Source organism: Octopus sinensis, linkage group LG4, assembly GCF_006345805.1.
Source record: "Octopus sinensis linkage group LG4, ASM634580v1, whole genome shotgun sequence".
NCBI lineage: Eukaryota > Metazoa > Mollusca > Cephalopoda > Octopoda > Octopodidae > Octopus > Octopus sinensis.
The window spans coordinates 34,094,960-34,113,428 of NC_043000.1; the positions used below are offsets into that span (position 1 = coordinate 34,094,960).

The 18,469-nt window shown below is 35.0% G+C and overlaps 1 protein-coding gene across 2 annotated transcripts in view; it reads right to left on the reverse strand.

The window, feature by feature from the left end:
• Positions 1–4,667: 4,667 nt before the first annotated feature.
• The window catches only part of LOC118762918, a 62,690-nt gene continuing 48,888 nt past the window's right edge, over positions 4,668–18,469 (reverse strand). The window contains exons 10-13 of one of the 2 annotated variants that reach the window (XR_004998669.1): positions 15,361–15,484; positions 11,600–11,674; positions 6,391–6,587; positions 4,668–4,884 (exon numbers count right to left, since the gene is read on the reverse strand). Coding sequence is in view for 1 of the 2 variants with exons in the window: in XM_036501964.1 (XP_036357857.1) it covers positions 6,501–6,587; positions 11,600–11,674; positions 15,361–15,484 (286 nt within the window). In the remaining variant the exon portion in view is untranslated. Of the gene's footprint in view, positions 4,885–6,384; positions 6,588–11,599; positions 11,675–15,360; positions 15,485–18,469 lie in introns of those variants that run through there. The other variant, XM_036501964.1, reaches the window with a different exon arrangement.

Here is an 18,469-nt window from a genome sequence, read left to right on the forward strand (position 1 = left end):
TATTAGTTTGGTACCTAGATCTCTATGTATATAGTCACAGCGTATCTCTTTATTGAAAATTGTGTACATTTTACTTATTTTAATGATTTTCAATTATTTTTTAAGAACGAATTTTGCACTCATATGTACATGCAGGTACACACACATATGTGTGTTGATATAAATATATAAGCATAGATATTTATATGTATATGCATATATACGTACAAAAAATATATTTATATATACATATACACATTCCTAGATATAAACATACGGAACAATAATCCACTAAGAGAAATAGAAGAATGGTGCACGAATATGATTTTATTCTAAGATATACATTCACGTAAATCACAAACACATTCACACATATAAAAATAGTAATGATAATGATAATAACAGTAATAATAATGACTATAATATCAGTAACAAGAAAAAAAAACAACAATAAAAATATAAAGAATAATGATAATAATAATAGTCGAAATAATAATTTTATAATAACAAAAGCAATAATCATAATGATACTAGCAATGATTCAAAAATAATAGCTATAAATACAGAATGGCAAAGTTATAATCTGACATAGTAACAATACAGCAACAACAATATAAACTGCAACAAAAACAACAACAACAACAACAACAATCTTATCTATTTTCATATCTAAAGCTGTAGACGGTGACTATGTTTTGTGAAATTGTAGGTTATTGTAACGTATTTGGTTATAATTTGTCTGTTTGCCTTATTTTTCTGTGATGTTATAGCTTCTGTTTTTAATCAGACAGATGACCAATCATTTTACTTCTGGTTTTTTTTTTTTTTTTTTGTCTCAGTTTTAATAGAAATTCGTTTCTGCTCTTCATTTGTTTTAAATGTTACAATTAACTAAAACTTAAATAAATGCATCTCAAATATCAATGTGGAAAGATTCATTTCAGGGTTTGTTGTTATTTCTTTTTATTATCTTTTTTTTTTGTTTGTTTTTACTCAGTCGTTATTGAAGGGATAACGTTAAACCTAAGGCAGAACCGTTAGTACACCGGGCGAAATGCTTAGTCGTATTTCGTCTGCCGCTACGTATTTCGTCTGAGTTCAAATTCTGCCGAGGCCGACTTTGCCTTCCATCCTTTCGGAGTCGATAAATTAAGTATCTGTTGCGTACTGAGGTCGATCTAATCGACTGGTCCCCTCACCAAAAATCTCGGGCCTTGTGCCTAGAGTAAAAAAGAACATTAAAACTATGATAAAATATTTTTATTGCAAGACGAAGAGGTTCCTATGTCCTCCATTATTGCATTTTTAAACATGCTGAAACCACAAAATATAATACTCATCACCACTGGTGCAAAATACTGTTTATATACATAATGCATACCTATATAAATACATATATATATATATATATGCACACCCACCGACGCCCACCCACCCACACAGATATTAGACACAAATGAAGTAATATTTATAGAATTTCATCTTCTTATAAGTTATAAAGACCCCTCCATGGGGACTTAACACCCACAATTTTGTCATTTTATCAAAGCAAAAACGATTACAGTTGTGCTCTTGGAAGCTGTAGGGTTACCCGAGCATAAAAGTTGAGCAGTATTTCTAATTCAATGGTACAACAGTGTAACAGTTTGCTTTGACATACACTTACATTGTGACTTCTGAAATGTGGTGCATAAATTGTCAAGTAAATGAGAGGCATATTTGCCTCCACTGATTCAGTTGCAAAGTGCTGAGTAAAGTTATTTGATTGCAGAGCTCCTTTAAGTCTTTTTATTATCACTCTGTCACACATAGTCTCCAGATGGTAACATTGATTTCAAGGCTTTCCCAGATGAGTGACTGGTTATTCAAAGACATTTATAGATTGTAAATTTATTCTGACCAGTTACATATCAGTATAGTGGTCATTTGCAAACTCCAACTTTCATTTCTCCTTAGCCCTCACCTCACACAGTTGTTAATATTTATTTCAGTTGGGTCACGCCCTTCCAATTGCTATAGATACGTAATGCATCTTACGGCTGTGCCTGTCACCTGGATGGTGAGGAATCCTTCATTGGGAGTGGTAACGACTAGGGTAGAGTAACTGACTGCTTGTTGTGATCATTCGTCTTTTGGTTTCCTGTAGCTTTGCTCTCTTTTACAAACCCAGTGAACATATATTTCCTATTTCAAAGAAATTCAAACAATAGATATAAGACCCAATTTTAAAAGATTCTCAACAACTCAACTTCTCTAGTTGACATTAGGATGCCCACCCCCAACAGGGGCCTTAACTCTCACATTTTAGAGCTTCATGACCTTCGTTTTTCAGGAGCAAAATCTTTTTTAACAGGTTTAATAAAACTGGAATTTTGGAATATGCGCATAAAAATCAATAGTATGGGATATACGTGGCACGATTACAATTTTGTTTGGGTGTGCAAAGAGGGAAATAACCCTCATCTGCAATTTTGATGAAATTCGAAACAGATATTCCAGTTCATTAGAGAAAATATAACAGAAAAGTCTAATTCTTCAATTGCATGTGACACGGGCAACGCCGGGTATCTCTGCTAGTGTATATATATATATATATTATATATATATATAGATATATATATATATATATATGTATATATACACATACATACACAGCTTGTAGAAGGTGATAGTGCTGTACACTTTCTTACTGTTCTCCGAGGAAAGAAGCTTTGTAACTTTTGAAGTTTCACTTTCGAAATAAAACAATCCAGAGATTTTACTGATATTCGGCCACTTTCCATCTACTTCGCAACAAATATAAGCGTTTACATATGTATTGAGGAATATATGTTCAGTATCAAATGCTGAAATGGCTGCATGTATATTTTAGAAGAATTCTTACGAAGACGAACAATAAATTAAAGAACTACATATTTACAGCAAAAAATATATTTTATTCATTGGTTGTTGATGAAATATAATCAAATTGTATTTAGTTGAATGAAGTAATCTATGTAAGGAAGTTCAGAAAAGTAGCAATAACAGCTAAGTGGTGGTTTTCAGTCATGTGGCATAGAAAAATAGACAGGCCTAGCAATGACGTGAATGGCTCAGTCTAGTCAACTAAGAAGCAAAGAACAGGGCAAGCAAGCTGTTTTTATTAATGGAATACTAGACATTCTAGAAATTTCCAAGAGAAAAGCTTCTTGAATAATTAAGAATTACTTCTTATGATGTAGATGTTTCGAGAAACTTATCAAAGGGAGATTACTCAATAAAACTTTCTGCAAGATAGAGCATTCAACTATTTTAGCAATAGACCACAGATTACTACAGCTAATGCAATAAATGCCCAGATAATGCAGTAAATGCAGGATCTCACAAAGGTAGAGTCGCAATTTCAAGCTCGCTGTGATTAAAGAAGGGCTTTGATGTTAGAGGCGTTATTTCTTGGCGCTCGGACTTTTCAGATATAGGGAGACAAGGAGAGGAAGCTTTCTACATGTCGGTATCTGAAAGAGTTTTTATGTTGGACAAATCTTTATTTGAAATCACAAGGTGTCAGGCTCATTGTATGTGGACGTGCGCGTGCGTGCTTGCGTGCGTGTGTGTGTGGATGGGTGGAGGTGTGCACATACATGCCTGCAAATATGTGTTTGCGTATGTGGCGAGCTGGCAGAAACGTTAGCACGCCGGGTGCAATGCTTAGATGTATTTCGTCAGTCTTTACGTTCTCAGTTCAAATTCCGCCGAGGTCGACTTTGCCTTTCATCTTTTCGGAGTCGCTGAATTAAGTACCAGTTACGCACTGGGGGTCGATGTAATCGATTTAATCCCTTTGTATGTCCTTGTTTGTCCCCTCTATGTTTAGCCCCTTGTGGGAAATAAGAAAAGTTATTAGTTGGAATATATGTGGACTACAGGAAGCGATTATCAAGTATTTCGACCATCAGTATATTTTCGATTGTTGTGTGGCTGCATCTCAACATAAGACTCTGCGCAAAGCAATTTTATCAACTTTTCCTTCCTAAACTACATCTTACATCCTAGGTATGGTGGAAAAGTGCTGTAATGGATTACCAGGGCTCCAAGCTCTTCGCCGAGACGGGAGTTATAGAACCATTGTAGATTTCCAATATAACAGATATATATTTATTAAAGAGGACAACATTTGTGTTCGTTCCCCACGACCACCAACATCGCTTGACAACCGATGTTGGTGCATTTCTGTCCCCGTAACTTAACGTTTCGGCAAAAAGAGACCGATAGGTTACGTACCAGGCTTAGAAAATATAAGTTCTGGGAGTTGATTCATTCAACTCAAATTCTTCAAGGGCAGCGTTACAAAAGGTAAACATGTCACACTAGCAACACAGCAATGACACAGAAAGTGAAACATAAAATAGCTTTGACAATAGAGAAGAATCTTAGGAAATATGAATATATGGCATTGTCAACAAATATCATTGGTAAGAGAGTCAGTTACAGAAAATAAAAAAATTAATTAACTTCGAAAAAAGGAACAATGTTATAATTAGAACTTTTCAATTTCCTTACACCTCATCATTCCCAAGAAATCCAAGGTATAAAACAAAAATCCGTGATTCTGAGAATTTCCTAGGGGTACTTCCTAAGTTTTAATTTTTATTTTTAATATTCTTATCTAAGGTGTAGATATTTTGACACTGGAAACAAGCAGAAATCGTCAATATAAACATTTATTCTGACACACGGAACAATTTATAAACACCGCTATGTTTCAAAGTCGCCTTAAGTCAATGATTTGCGTGCATTTTGAACACACATCATATAAAGCGGGTAAGTGTTCTCCGAAGGCGAAATACCACTGTGATTAGGTTATTCATGTTCGAATCTTCCAGAATAAATATGCCATTGCTTTGATTCTCGTTACAATACCTATGCCTAAAACCCAAAAGAAATGCTTCATGAATACTACAACATATTTCAATCAAATCGGTAGTATTATACTAAAAATCATATATATATATATACAAACATGGATATATATATATATATATATATATATATATATATTATATATATATATATATTATATATATATATATATATATATATATACATATATATACATATAATAATTAACATTGAATTAAGTACTTAAATACAGGCACCAAGCTAGTTCGGTATAGTCCACGCAGCTCGAAGTTAGATGAATAAAAAGTAAATAAGTAACAAGGATGTCCAGGTATTAATGCACTACGGCTTAAAACTACTCTCTCTCTCTCTCTCTCTCTCTCTCTCAATATATATATATATGAAACAAAAATGTAATAGAGGACAATAAAACAATCGAACAGATAGATGATACAAAGGCGGACAGGAGGAACAACAATTAGAAGGACAGGGGGAAAAAAGACGGGTCATTCGTGGCTTTCTTTCCTCAGTCAAATTACCAGAAGTCCTAACTGTTTCGTTGGATCTGGTTGCCCCCCAAAAAGTCTAAGCTAAGAGCATTAGACTCTGTTGTAAGAAAGCTAGCGAATGTGTACGGCAACAAAGACAAAAAATGGAGAACATGGTACACAGTTACAATACACACGCACACATATGTTGATGGTGTTGCCACTCGTATTTGATGACTACTTTCTAACAAAGAGCCCGGTCTCAGAAGACGTTGTCTCTACTTCGACAGAATTTGGAGAAGAAGTATCATGGACAACTGATCATTTTTAAAAGTTAATGAATTTACTGATCTGTAATATCAAAAATCTTCAACTCTTTGACTATTTGTCTTTGGATGGTAATATCATTATATGATCTCTTGATTGTTTTCAAAAACATTACTAATGGCAACACTTAATCTCTGTTGTTGGCACGTTTCTTTAGTCAGAGTGGGAAATGCCTTTGGTACGGATTCGGAATAGGGAGGATGGAATTCTTGTCACAAATTGATGAACCTTCTTCCGTAAAGATTCTTTGTAACGTTTGGTAGTTACAATACACACAATAATTGAATAAAATGTAAATAGCATTGGTGATAGAAAAGTGTTACATAAGATAAAATGTTACACCTAACACTAGCAGAATTACAAAAGATTTGATATAACATTAAATAAATTCATGACTGCAGAAAAATTCTTACATTTCAAAAATTATTTCTTAGAAGACAATTAGCCATGACCATCACCTCAGATCCTACAGCAATAACATGTCTATCTGTAAATAGGCGTATTTAAACAGAACGATTGATTAGCTTATGATGAATTTTAGCTTAAAACATCTCAAGATATTTCAAAGTGAAAATTCCATGTTATATCATGAATTAAGGAGAAATGAGATTTAACAAATCTGCTCCTGAAATATTTCACTCTATTATTGCGAGAAGAACCGTAAATACTTTTTGTAAGTTTAAATTAATTCGGTAAACAAAAGGAATGAAGATTTTACATTTTCTCAGTTTATTCGAAAGTTGTTAAATATCGTGTGATCAGCTTTTATACTAGTTTTATATAATTGGAAATCTAAATATTATAAAAATGATGGTGGAAATAGGATAGTTAGTCTGTAACCAGCATCGGAAGATGTCGAATACTAAGCCATTCCTTAAGGAGACCTTCAGGCAGAAAGAGTATTTTCAGAGTCGCCTGAAATAGAAATTTTTTAAAAAATCAGAAAACACATAATCAATAATTAAAAACAGTTATCTGTAACAATCGTACGCTGTTCATATGAAAGAGTATGTTTAGACGAAGATGGCGATCTACGCAGACACTCAGACAACAATCTATATGGATGGTGGATTTATTAGTGCCAGAAGTCAAACACGATGGAACACACATTATTTCCGCAATAGGTTTTCTCGAGTACTTAAATGCATAGTTCATGGGAAGTAACCATATTTTCAATGTGGGAGTAATTCATGGTGGTCCAGGTTCACATGTATGCACGCGTTCACTAGAAAACTCATGTTCCCTTCTATGAACATGGCATTTTTAATCAGCACACAGTAATTGGACAAATAAATACGATCTTCCGTGACGAGTGAACTTAATGTTTGATCTATCGTAATTAGCAGCAAAATCTACCCTTCATGTCCACACTCTGATCGGTTTATATAGTCCGATAAAAAGGGGAGGTGCCTTAATCAGGAATAAGGAAACAAATTGCAGAAACATCAGGAATGTTCCGGGTGTAGAACTGAAGATAAATATTTTATTTATTACGTAACTTTTATCTTTTATCTCTTCTTTGTTTCATACTGCGGCCAGGCTGGGGCACCGCCTTGAAGAATTTGAGTTGAATGAATCAACTCCCAGAACTTATATTTTCTAAGCCTGGTACGTAACCTATCGGTCTCTTTTTGCCGAAACGTTAAGTTACGGGGACAGAAATGCACCAACATCGGTTGTCAAGCGATGTTGGTGGTCGTGGGGAACGAACACAAATGTTGTCCTCTTTAATAAATATATATCCGTTATATTGGAAATCTACAATGGTTATATAACTCCCGTCTCGGCTAAGAGCTTGGAGCCCTGGTAATCCATTACAGCACTTATCCACCGTACCTAGTCGTTTAGGTCACCTATGAATTAACCCCCCGCTGGAACACTGCCCTTAGTCGAACAAATCGATCCCAGGACTTATTCTTTGTAAGCCTAGTACTTAAAAGTATCGGTCTATTGTACCGAACCGCTAAGTTACAAGGATGTAAACACACTAACATCGGTTGTCAAGCGATGATGGGAGGACAAACAGACGCACAAACATACACACACACATATATATGTGTGTGTGTGCGTGTAAATATATATATATATAATATATATATATATATATATATATATATATATATATACGACAGTCTTCTTTCAGTTTACATCTACCAAATCCATTCAGATGGCTTTGGTCGACCCGAAGCTATAGTAGAAGACACTTGCCGAAGGTGCCACGCAGTGGGATTGAACCCAGAACCATGTGGTTGGTAAGCATGCTACTTACTACACAGCCACTCCAAATTAAAAAGACAGAGGGAAAAGACAAGGAAAAACAACAACGTGTGGACGTGGTACATGCAAAGTATTAATGAGACGCTCAGAGAAGGAAAGAAAGAGTGGTTGTTTTACGTTTCGAGCAAAGCTCTTCTTCGGAAACATAGGAAAGTCCGAAAGAAAAGTAAGAAGGAGGAATAATATCGCCAACAGTTCACGTGTAGTTCCATATGTGTGTGTGTATAACATATATATGTGTGTGTGTGCGTGTAAATATATATATATATATATATATATTATGTATGTATATGTGTGCGTGTGTCTATATAAGTGTGTATGTGTGTGCGCGTGTGTCTTTGGGTTTGTGCCCTACCTACCACCGCTTGACAACCAGTGTCTATGTGTTTAAGTTCCTGTAACTTAGCGGTTCGGCAAAAGACGCCGATAGAATGAGGATCAGGCTTAAAACAAAAATTAATACTGGAGTCGATCATTCGTCTAAAATTCTTCAAGGCGGTGCCCCAGCATGACCGCAGTCTAATGACTAATGCGAGTAAAGGATATATAGACACAAAGACAGGATATTTTTCTACACTAGGCACAAGGCCCGGAATTTTTGCGGGGTGGGCAGTCGATTAGATCGACCCCAGTGCACAACTGGTACTTAACTTATCGACCCCAAAAGGATGAGAGGCAAAGTCGACCTCGGCGGAAATTGAACTCAGAGCATAAAGACAGACGAAACACCATAAAAGCATTTCGCCCAGCGTGCTAACGTTTCTGCCACCTCGCCGCCTTCAGACAGATAGGATACTAGAGAGAAATAGAGAGAGAGTAAGAGAGAGAGAGAGAGAGGGGGGAGTAAGAGAGAGTGAGACAGACAGACAGACAGATAAAATGCACACACAGCTATAGACTGAGACAAGTATTCGTATATCAATTATATTATTTGCAAGATATCTTATTTGTGTTTGAGAGCAGGTAGTGTGTGTGTACGTCTGTGTGTGTGTGTGTATGGTGTGTGTGTGTGTGTGTGTGTGTGTGTGTGTGTGTGTGTGTGTGTGTATGTGTACGTCGACGAAATAAATAGACACGTTTTGTCGGTTTCCCTTCTGTTTTTAGTTTCTTTTTTCTTTCTTTTTTTATTTATTTTCGTTGCTGAATGCACTGCGAAGACTTTTGCAGTGTTTGCGAAACTACAGCAGCCAAGATAAACAGTTTACTTTTCTGGCGTTTGGATCTGTTAATATGGCGTGTTGCTCTGATCTCGCATCGTGACTCATCTATGTCAAAATTATCATTTTCCGCTACAAGTCTACTTAGTCCATACAGAGGAACTAGTTTGCCAAGGTAAACACTCAGTCATACTAATTTATAACGGATTCCCTCGTAGACGGAACATACTTCACGTGACTATACAATCAAATTAACATCTCTCCATCTCTCTGTCTTTCTCTGCACATATGTTTGCGAGTACATGTGTGTAGTTGAATGTCTGTCTGTCTGTCTATCTATCTATCTATCTATTTATCTATCTATCTATCTATCTATCTATCTATCTATCTATCTCTCTATCTATCTATCTATCTATCTATCTATCTATCTATCTATCTATCTATCTATCTAAATCATCATCCGATGATGGCTTAGATCGCCGAAGCTTCTAATTCACTGTATGCTTTTGGGGTAGTTGTTGCTTAATAGATCGTTATTGAGCTTGATCATTTCTTCGTGGTGTGTATCACGATCGCTACAAATATTCTTTGCAGATATGAGTAGCATATGGGAACCGGTATTAAGGAAGGATAGGAAAAGATTAGATTTATAAGCCCTAAAATTTTCGATTCCAAACAATGACCTCAATAATATCATTAATAATAATATTATTAATAATAATATTATTAATAATAATATTATTAATAATAATAATTATAACAACAACATCGAATAATACCTTGGGAATGAGAACCCAGGTTCGAATTTTCCCCAAGAAGGCTGGAGGGTATATCAGCCGAAACGTTGTGCTACATAATGTACAGCGTATAAGCTACCCTACCGTGGAGTACATATTAAAGTACCAGTATCTTTCAAGCAATGAACAGTTTTTGTCAAAACTATGATATAATATGTCGACGTGGAACTTATAGCAAAGTCTTCGTGATAAACAACATTTTTTGTCTTTCCATTCGGAGGTCAGTACAATTTTCTCTGTCTAACTTCTTTCTTTCTCTCTCTCCCCCCTCTCTCTCTCTTTCTGTTGATTGTTTTCAACCATCACCATCACCAGTACAACCACCATCGACACCGCAACTGCTATACACACACCATTCAGACTTCTGACGCCACCACCATCAACATCTTTGACTTCACCGCCTTCCGATCCCTTACTATCACCGTCATGTTTGGCCACCTCAGCTACCACCACCACCACCACCACCACCACCACCACCACCACCACCACCACCATCATCATCATCATCATCATCATCATCACCGTCGCCTCTATCACAACTACAGCTCATACTATTGCTATCATCCCATTACCATCTCAGTTGTCAATCTACTACCGTCCACCCTTACCGTTTCTATGCCTACTGCTACTCTCACCGCAGCAAGAGTAGAATTGTGAGAGAGGTGGGGTCAAAGTGTGACACACTGACACACAAAAATTCATTTTGGCATTTGTCATCATCATCATCATCATTATTATATTATTATTATTATTATTATTATTATTATTATTATTATTATTATTATTATTATATACATACATAAATACACACACACATACACACACACTTCTATTAATAGACTGGATTTTCTACTTATCTCGGACTTTCATTCAAGTGGTAGGGTGTCTCTGTAGATTTTGGAAATTCATTTTCCAGTTTGTGGTAGGAGCCACCATTCATTCGTGGCCCAGCATTTAATTCATTCGGTGATGTATAAGAGACTCTGGCAATCACTTATCTTCTTTATCTTCTATCTCTTATGTTTTATGTGTTTCAGTCATTAGACTGCGGACATTTTACCGAAATATAAAGTTCAGATCGATACCGAATCATAAATTCATATTCCATGAGTTCTCAGCTTACCAAGAACTGCCGCAATACAGTGCTTACCACAAACGTACTTTGGTGATGCATTTGGGTACTGCGGTCTATGAGAGTACCTGGAAGAAATAGGTGTTCTACCAAAATTCACACTTGAGTTAAGTCAGATCAACAAGGACTGTGATATTTTTACGTAAACGATAAATATAGTTTATTAGAAATATTGCATTTCTAAATCTCTCAGAGAGAGAGAGAGTTATGCAATAGCAGCACGATAAAATGATGGTTTGTTGCCAACTAGTTTCTGGATACTGGCTTTGTTGGGTGGAGGTGCTTATCTCCCCTGTTTGAGAACTTAAGGGTACAGAACACTTGTGTCACGTAGGCAATTAAACACAGTGTTTCTTGGGGCTAAATAGCAGTAACATTCTTCCCTTTCCTGGGACTACCACGATAAATATAGTGTGCATCGTTAACTGATTTGAATGTAAGTAATAAAAGATTTGAGACGAATAATTTCATGTGATCATTATTATTGTTTAAGAGCGGACAGTGTAAAATGGCTGATAGGCGGCCAAACTGTTGTAGTAGTGATATGTTTGCTTAAATACGTACCATAAGAGCTTTCTGTATTTCACATTTTAAAATTTCATAAGCTGGAACGGACATTACGTAAAGGCAAAGTTTGGCCTGGAGGTAAAGAACCGATTTAATCAGATAAAAGAATAAGAAAATATTTACAAAAATAATATATTCTAAATATATTAAATAAAACAAAGGGTAATAAATCGATGGAAATGTCTGTGTTGTATTGATTTAAACCTTTAACTAAACACACTTCTTATTGCCATTTGTTCTTATCTGGCCGTAGACACATTCCTATCAGCAAACCGCATTCCTAACAATAGTAATCTTCAGAAACACCATTTCTCTCCATACTATTTATTTTTTCTGTGGATGAAAGCCGAATGTTTTTATATGTTTGCTTAGTAACCATAAGGACCAAAGTTTGGCCCCAACGTGTGCCATCTTGGTCAAATGCATTTTACAGCAACCTTGGGTCGATCTAAGCCTAGGTGCAATAACAATCTTGTCAGAGTGTTTCAGTTGTATTTGAAAGAGCCATTATCTCCCCGCTTTGTCATCCTGAATCTGTCTGAGAAATCCATTAAGGGTTGAAACATCTCTGGAATAATTGGCCACATTTAACAACACGTATTAAACGTATTTGTATTTCATTTGACCAAAGATCTGGGCAAGTTATCATCATCACCAACGGAGATCCACGTATCATCCACCAGCAAGAATCATGTGGCTAACCACATCAATTCCATCCAGCTAAATTAATATATTGAACATTTTAGTGGTAAATTCTCATGAGGCTTCAAATTACAATGAAACACAAACAAAATAAAATATTCTGCATAATGTCCCACCTGCTGCCTTCTCTTGTTATTTTCGCAGTTATTTCTCTAAAGTATGTCTACATTAAAATCATGCTGTCGGGTTTCACATCATCTCAATTTCTAATAATGCAGTTTTACTCCCCTCAATCTACAGTTTCCTGTCTTAGCCAATATCTTGAAATGTTGGAAAGGAATCGACTCCTTCAGGCTGACCAAATTATTGTGTTACACGAGGAGACTGTATAATTCCCTGATGACTAACAACCAATATTGGAAAGGAATCGACTCCTTGAAGATGACCAAGTTCTCGTATGATATATGAAAAGACTATGCTATTCCCTTATCACTTATCGAACAGTGTTAAGTCAGATTCACAAGGAATTTCTTCAAATATCTGAGCTCTGGTGTCTCGCTAAATTCGCTCTCACTTTGTATTAAATAAATCCCAAATTAGAGATTATGAGATCCTCACCAACTAAAGTAGCTTCCTGGTGATCTAATTCCCAGTGCTCGCTCTACTTCACCGCTCTAATCGATATTATAAACTTCGATTCTTATACTCCCTTTTTTTAAAATTGTTATTCAAGTCTCATCAGTGATCTCTCTTTCATTTTAAGAATTCTAAAGCCAACAGATTTATTACTTTTGGTTTCGTGAAAATATAGTTACCGTTCTGGAACTATATGATAAGATGGATGAATAAATAAATTTGATAGCACATAAAGCCTCATGGAATTAATTTATATTCAAGACGAAAAGATATCGAGATATATTCGGTAAATGGCCAATAGGTTTATCACATGGAATGAAAATGATAATTGGTTAGCAAGTGAAAGAGGCAGTGAAAGAGAGACTGCAAGTAAATGTGGAGAAATTTGGAGAAAACAGAGAGGGAGGAGGCGGAAATAGATGGCGTTGATAATAGAGTACTGTAATAGGAAATGATGATAATGATGATGATGATGAGGATATCGTTTCCTCCGCTTCTTCATTCCCTTCACTTCTCCCTTCTCCTCATTAGCATCAGTTGTAGTATTAGTATTAGTAGTAGTAGTAGTAGTAGTAGTAGTAGTAGTAGTAGTAGTAGTAGTAGTAGTAGTAGTAGTAGGCAGTAATATGGAGATGTTATAAAGTATGGATGAAAATTGGAAGATAAATATAGAAAATGAATAAAGATGGCGAGTATAGAAGAGATGAGAAGAGAGGAATAGTATGGATGAGGATAGATATAATGAGTATGCATGAGGATTAACAGAGGTAGGAAGAGGCGATGAGTATGAAAGATGAGTATAAATGATGATTGTAAGCGCAGGAAAGAGATTAAACACTTTCATAACGTTTCCCATTTAACTTTGGTTTGAAAATAGTTAAAATTATTTTGCTCAATGAATTCTTAATGAAGAGAATTCTATGAGAGTGGAAAGTGAAAGTTGGAGTTGTTTTGAAGCCATTGTCACGGAAGGAGAGAAGCTGGTCGGGGTGAAACCGCTTCGCTTATCTGGGAAGTATAAGGAACTAGCTGCGAAGCTCGGTTTCACCCGGTTGGTTTGGATGATGTGGCTGTAAGACCTGCTCTGTGTAAGCATTCGTCTTGCTCGGGGCACGTTTACGTTAAAAATTTTAGAATGACTTTTTTCTGTCAAAACGTTAAAAATAACTGACCAGCAACAACAATAAAAAACAATCAAGATTCAAACAAATCAAGAAATTAACCCAAATACTAAGTGAACAAAAATGAACCATCCCACTTCCATTGCACCGCACACGCACACACACAAACACACACACACACATTCACACATACCCCTTTTATATACACACACATATTCACACAGTTGAAACGCTCACCCCTCCCTTCCTTATTCATCTGACACCCCTTCCTTTTTCATTCATAAACGCAAGAGTATTATCATAATAGATGATCTCGGTAACCATGGGAGCTATGAAAAAAATACAAAGCCCAGCATCACCACCGAATCATTCTACACATCTGTGTAAGTTTTCGTGCAATTCCACCCAGCCGTTTGACCGTGAGTCCCAAGAAAAGAAAGAATCGCCCATGTCAAAGTAATATGTATAGATGATGTATAGACGAGTGACGCAATAAAGACCTTGATTAAACGATGAGTAAAGTTGGAAGAGTGAGAAAATTACAATGAAACAACTTGAACGTCAAAGTATACCCGAGCACGTATAGTACAGTGTACCCGAGTGTTAGGATTGGGAGCCTGGCGGTTATACTTTAGAATGACAAACATCTGGATGTATTCATTTTGAGACACGTGATAGAGATGGTGGCCATCAGCTGAGAAGATGGGGTCAGTCGCTCTTTCAATCTACAGAAAATTAAGCTCTCAACCCTGGAAGAGGTGGTGCCTGAGGCAGCGGAGCTGACTCTGGGTTTTACAAAGACTAGACAAACACTCACAAAGACAAGAGAAATGACCTACACCATTTTGGGTAAACATAATTTGATGCGATCAGACATTGATGGTCATGGCTGGATTACAGCTGCTTTGAGCCAGAAACGTGTAGAGGAGGGCGATCCACTTCTCACTGAATGACGCGTGACTGTACATCTGCACACTTATCATTGATATCAACAACGATGACGACGATTATGACTATCTTGATGATGATGATGATGATGATGACGACGACGGCGATTACGACCATCATGATGATGATGACAACAGCTTTATTGCATTAGAATTTGTCTAACTTCTCTTCCCTATTGTCTTCTTATTCTTATTCTTTTTCTTCTACTACTACTACTACTACTACTACTACTACTACTACTACTACTACTACTACTACTACTACTACTACTACTATTTTGTTAAATATGCTATTAGGTGGCGAGCGTATGTGTGCAAAAGTAAAGGAACTTATTGCAGCCTATCAACTGAAAAGGTGGTGCAGATTGAGGTGTTCATCTAATTAACAGAATAAAAGATAAAAGTCACTCACCTTTATAAAAGGTATTTCTTGTAACTCGAACTTGAAAAACCTTTGTAAGCGCTTCAACTCGGGAAAGTGAAGGGTTGGATCTGCATCTTTGTAACTTTGGCACAGATCATCCAACTCATATAACCTGAGAATATATGATGCATGCAAACGTGTAAATATAACATAACATTATATATATATATATACATACATATATATATTATATATATATACATAATAAATATTAGGGAATGAATCCAAAATTACAGGGAAAAATCAGATTTAGGGTTAAATCCAATTTTATAGTAAAATATTATATAATATAATTCGAGACAAAACCACTATTTTAAAACCAAACAAGAAAAGACTTAATCAATACATAAAATTTTAATATAAATTAAATAAACCGCCACAACAATTGTTTCATGTCTGCTACCGACAATCTTCAGGTGGATTTTCGATCTAAAAATATCAATATTTTAAAATATAATTTAAAATAATAAAATAATAAAATTATCAATGAAAATAAAAATATATAATCTATATATAATCTATATATAATCTATATATAATCAATATATAATCTAAAATAATCTAAAATAAACCCTATAAACAATTGAATATAAAAACCTATTATAAAAGTTCTCATATTTAAAAATGTACAAAAACCAAGAAACAACAAGCAAAAAACAAAACCCAAAAAACAAAAAACAAAAAACAAAAATAAACTATATATACACACACATGCTCATACACTCAACACATTACTTATTCATACTTCCTCACACACACATACAACACTCATTCATAAACAATATACATATACCCGCTCACACATACATATACATACACATACATACAGAACACGATATATACCAATATATAAACACCCGCACCCATACAAATAAATAAATTACGCAAACAATCACACACATTCACACATACATAAACACTCAAAATAAAACCGAACAATTCTTTGCTCGTGGATATCAAACGTTTTTTAAAAAATTATGAATGGAAATGAAATCCATACATACAAGTATAAATATAATTATACAACCCCTAACACAATACACACAAATACACACCCATATATACACACACCCACAAACATAACCATATACACACTCACACATACATATACATACGTACAAATCTCGATAGAAACAAACTTTAATAAAACGACCATGATAAACGAAAACTCATATATATATTAATATATATATAAAATAGTGTGTACACGCAGACGGGTGCAATCACACGCACATTCAAAACTTACATGTATACAAGTATATATATACATATATACATATATATATATATATATATATATATATATATATATATATATATATATATATATATATATACTGTTGTGTCTGGGGAGAGTCATTCTCTTTTAGTGCCTTATTATTTAACACACTCACCGGTAAAATTTCCACTTATTTCTTATTTTTATATTTTAATAAAATATTTAAAAATTAAAATTTTAAAAAAATTAAAAAAAGAAATAAGTGGAAATTTTACCGGTGAGTGTGTTAAATAATAAGACACTAAAAGAAAACGACTCTCCCCAGACACAACATAATATGCTTCAACACGCGAACTCATATAAAGAATCTTGCAAACCAAATCCAAAAACGAAATATAAAATATATATATATATTATATATATATATATATATATATATATATATATAATATATATATATATATATATATATGTATGTATATACATATATATATAACAAAGTGAAGTTGTAAGGTACCGCACGAGTGGAATTATATATGAAAGAAGGTTTGAAAATGCAATTTTAAAAGATGTTTATTTACTTGACCGGTTTCACTTTTTTGGGAAAAGATTGTCAAAAGTAACATGTAAAAGCTTTGTTGTGTTAGGTAGTGGTTGTCACAAAATATTACAATACATATATACATTCTTTGATAATAATAAGAAAATGTCAAAAACAGTTTATAAGGGAAAATCTTGGGAAAATATAAAAAAATTAAAATATTGGGTACAAAAGATTACAACACATATATACATTCTTTGATAATATTAAGAGAATGTTAAACACAGTTTACAGAAAGAATTATTAAAAAGTTCAGAGGAATATTGGTATCGTATCTGTATAGATATACACAGAACATTTTAAGTTCAAAAAGGTTACATTTTGGTAAATGTACAATGAGGGGGATATATATAGTTTGAACTGACCTGATTCACCATATTATCGTAAAAGTCATTTTATCGATTTTCTTTAGCGAACCCGTAAGTCATTTTATCGATCATTTTTGGCGAACCGCTAAATCATCTTATCGATCTAGTTTGGTGAACCCCTAAGTCATTTTATCGATCACTTTTGTCGAACCGCTAAGTCATGTTATCGATCACTTGTCGAACCGCTAGGTCATTTTATCGATCACTTTTGTCGAACCGCTAAGTCATTTTATCGATCTCGTTTTGCGAATCGCCAAATCATTAATCGATCACGGTTGGCGAAACTTAAAGGCATTTTATCCATCTAGTTTGGTGAACCGCTAAGTCGTTTTATCGATCTAGTTTGGCGAACCGCTAAGTCATTTTATAGATCTCGTTACCCGGACCGCTAATTCATTTTATCGATCTAGTTTGGTGAACCGCTAGGTCATTTCATCGATCTAGGTTGGTGAACCCCTAAGTTATTTTATCGATTACGGTTGGCGAAACGCAAAGGCATTTTATCGATCTTGTTTGTCGAACCGCTATGTCATTTTATCGAACTCATTTGTCGAACCGCTAAGTCATTTTATCGATCACGTTTGTCGAACCGCTAAGTCATTTTATCGATCTTCTTTAGCGAACCGCTAAGTCATTTTATCGATCTCGTTTTGCGAACCGCCAAGTCATTAATCGATCACGGTTGGCGAAACGCAAAGGCATTTTATAGATCTAGTTTGTCGAACCGCTAAGTCACTTTATCGATCATGTTTGGCGCAATGCTAAGTCATTTTATCGACCGCTCCTAAATTTTCTGTGTTTTCTTGCTTTGCTATTTCTTGTTTGTCTCATCTTTTAGTATGACCTTCTAACCCTTACCCACCATACGTGTCCTTTTGGCCTTGAGACTATTCTTCGCTTGTCTCTTAT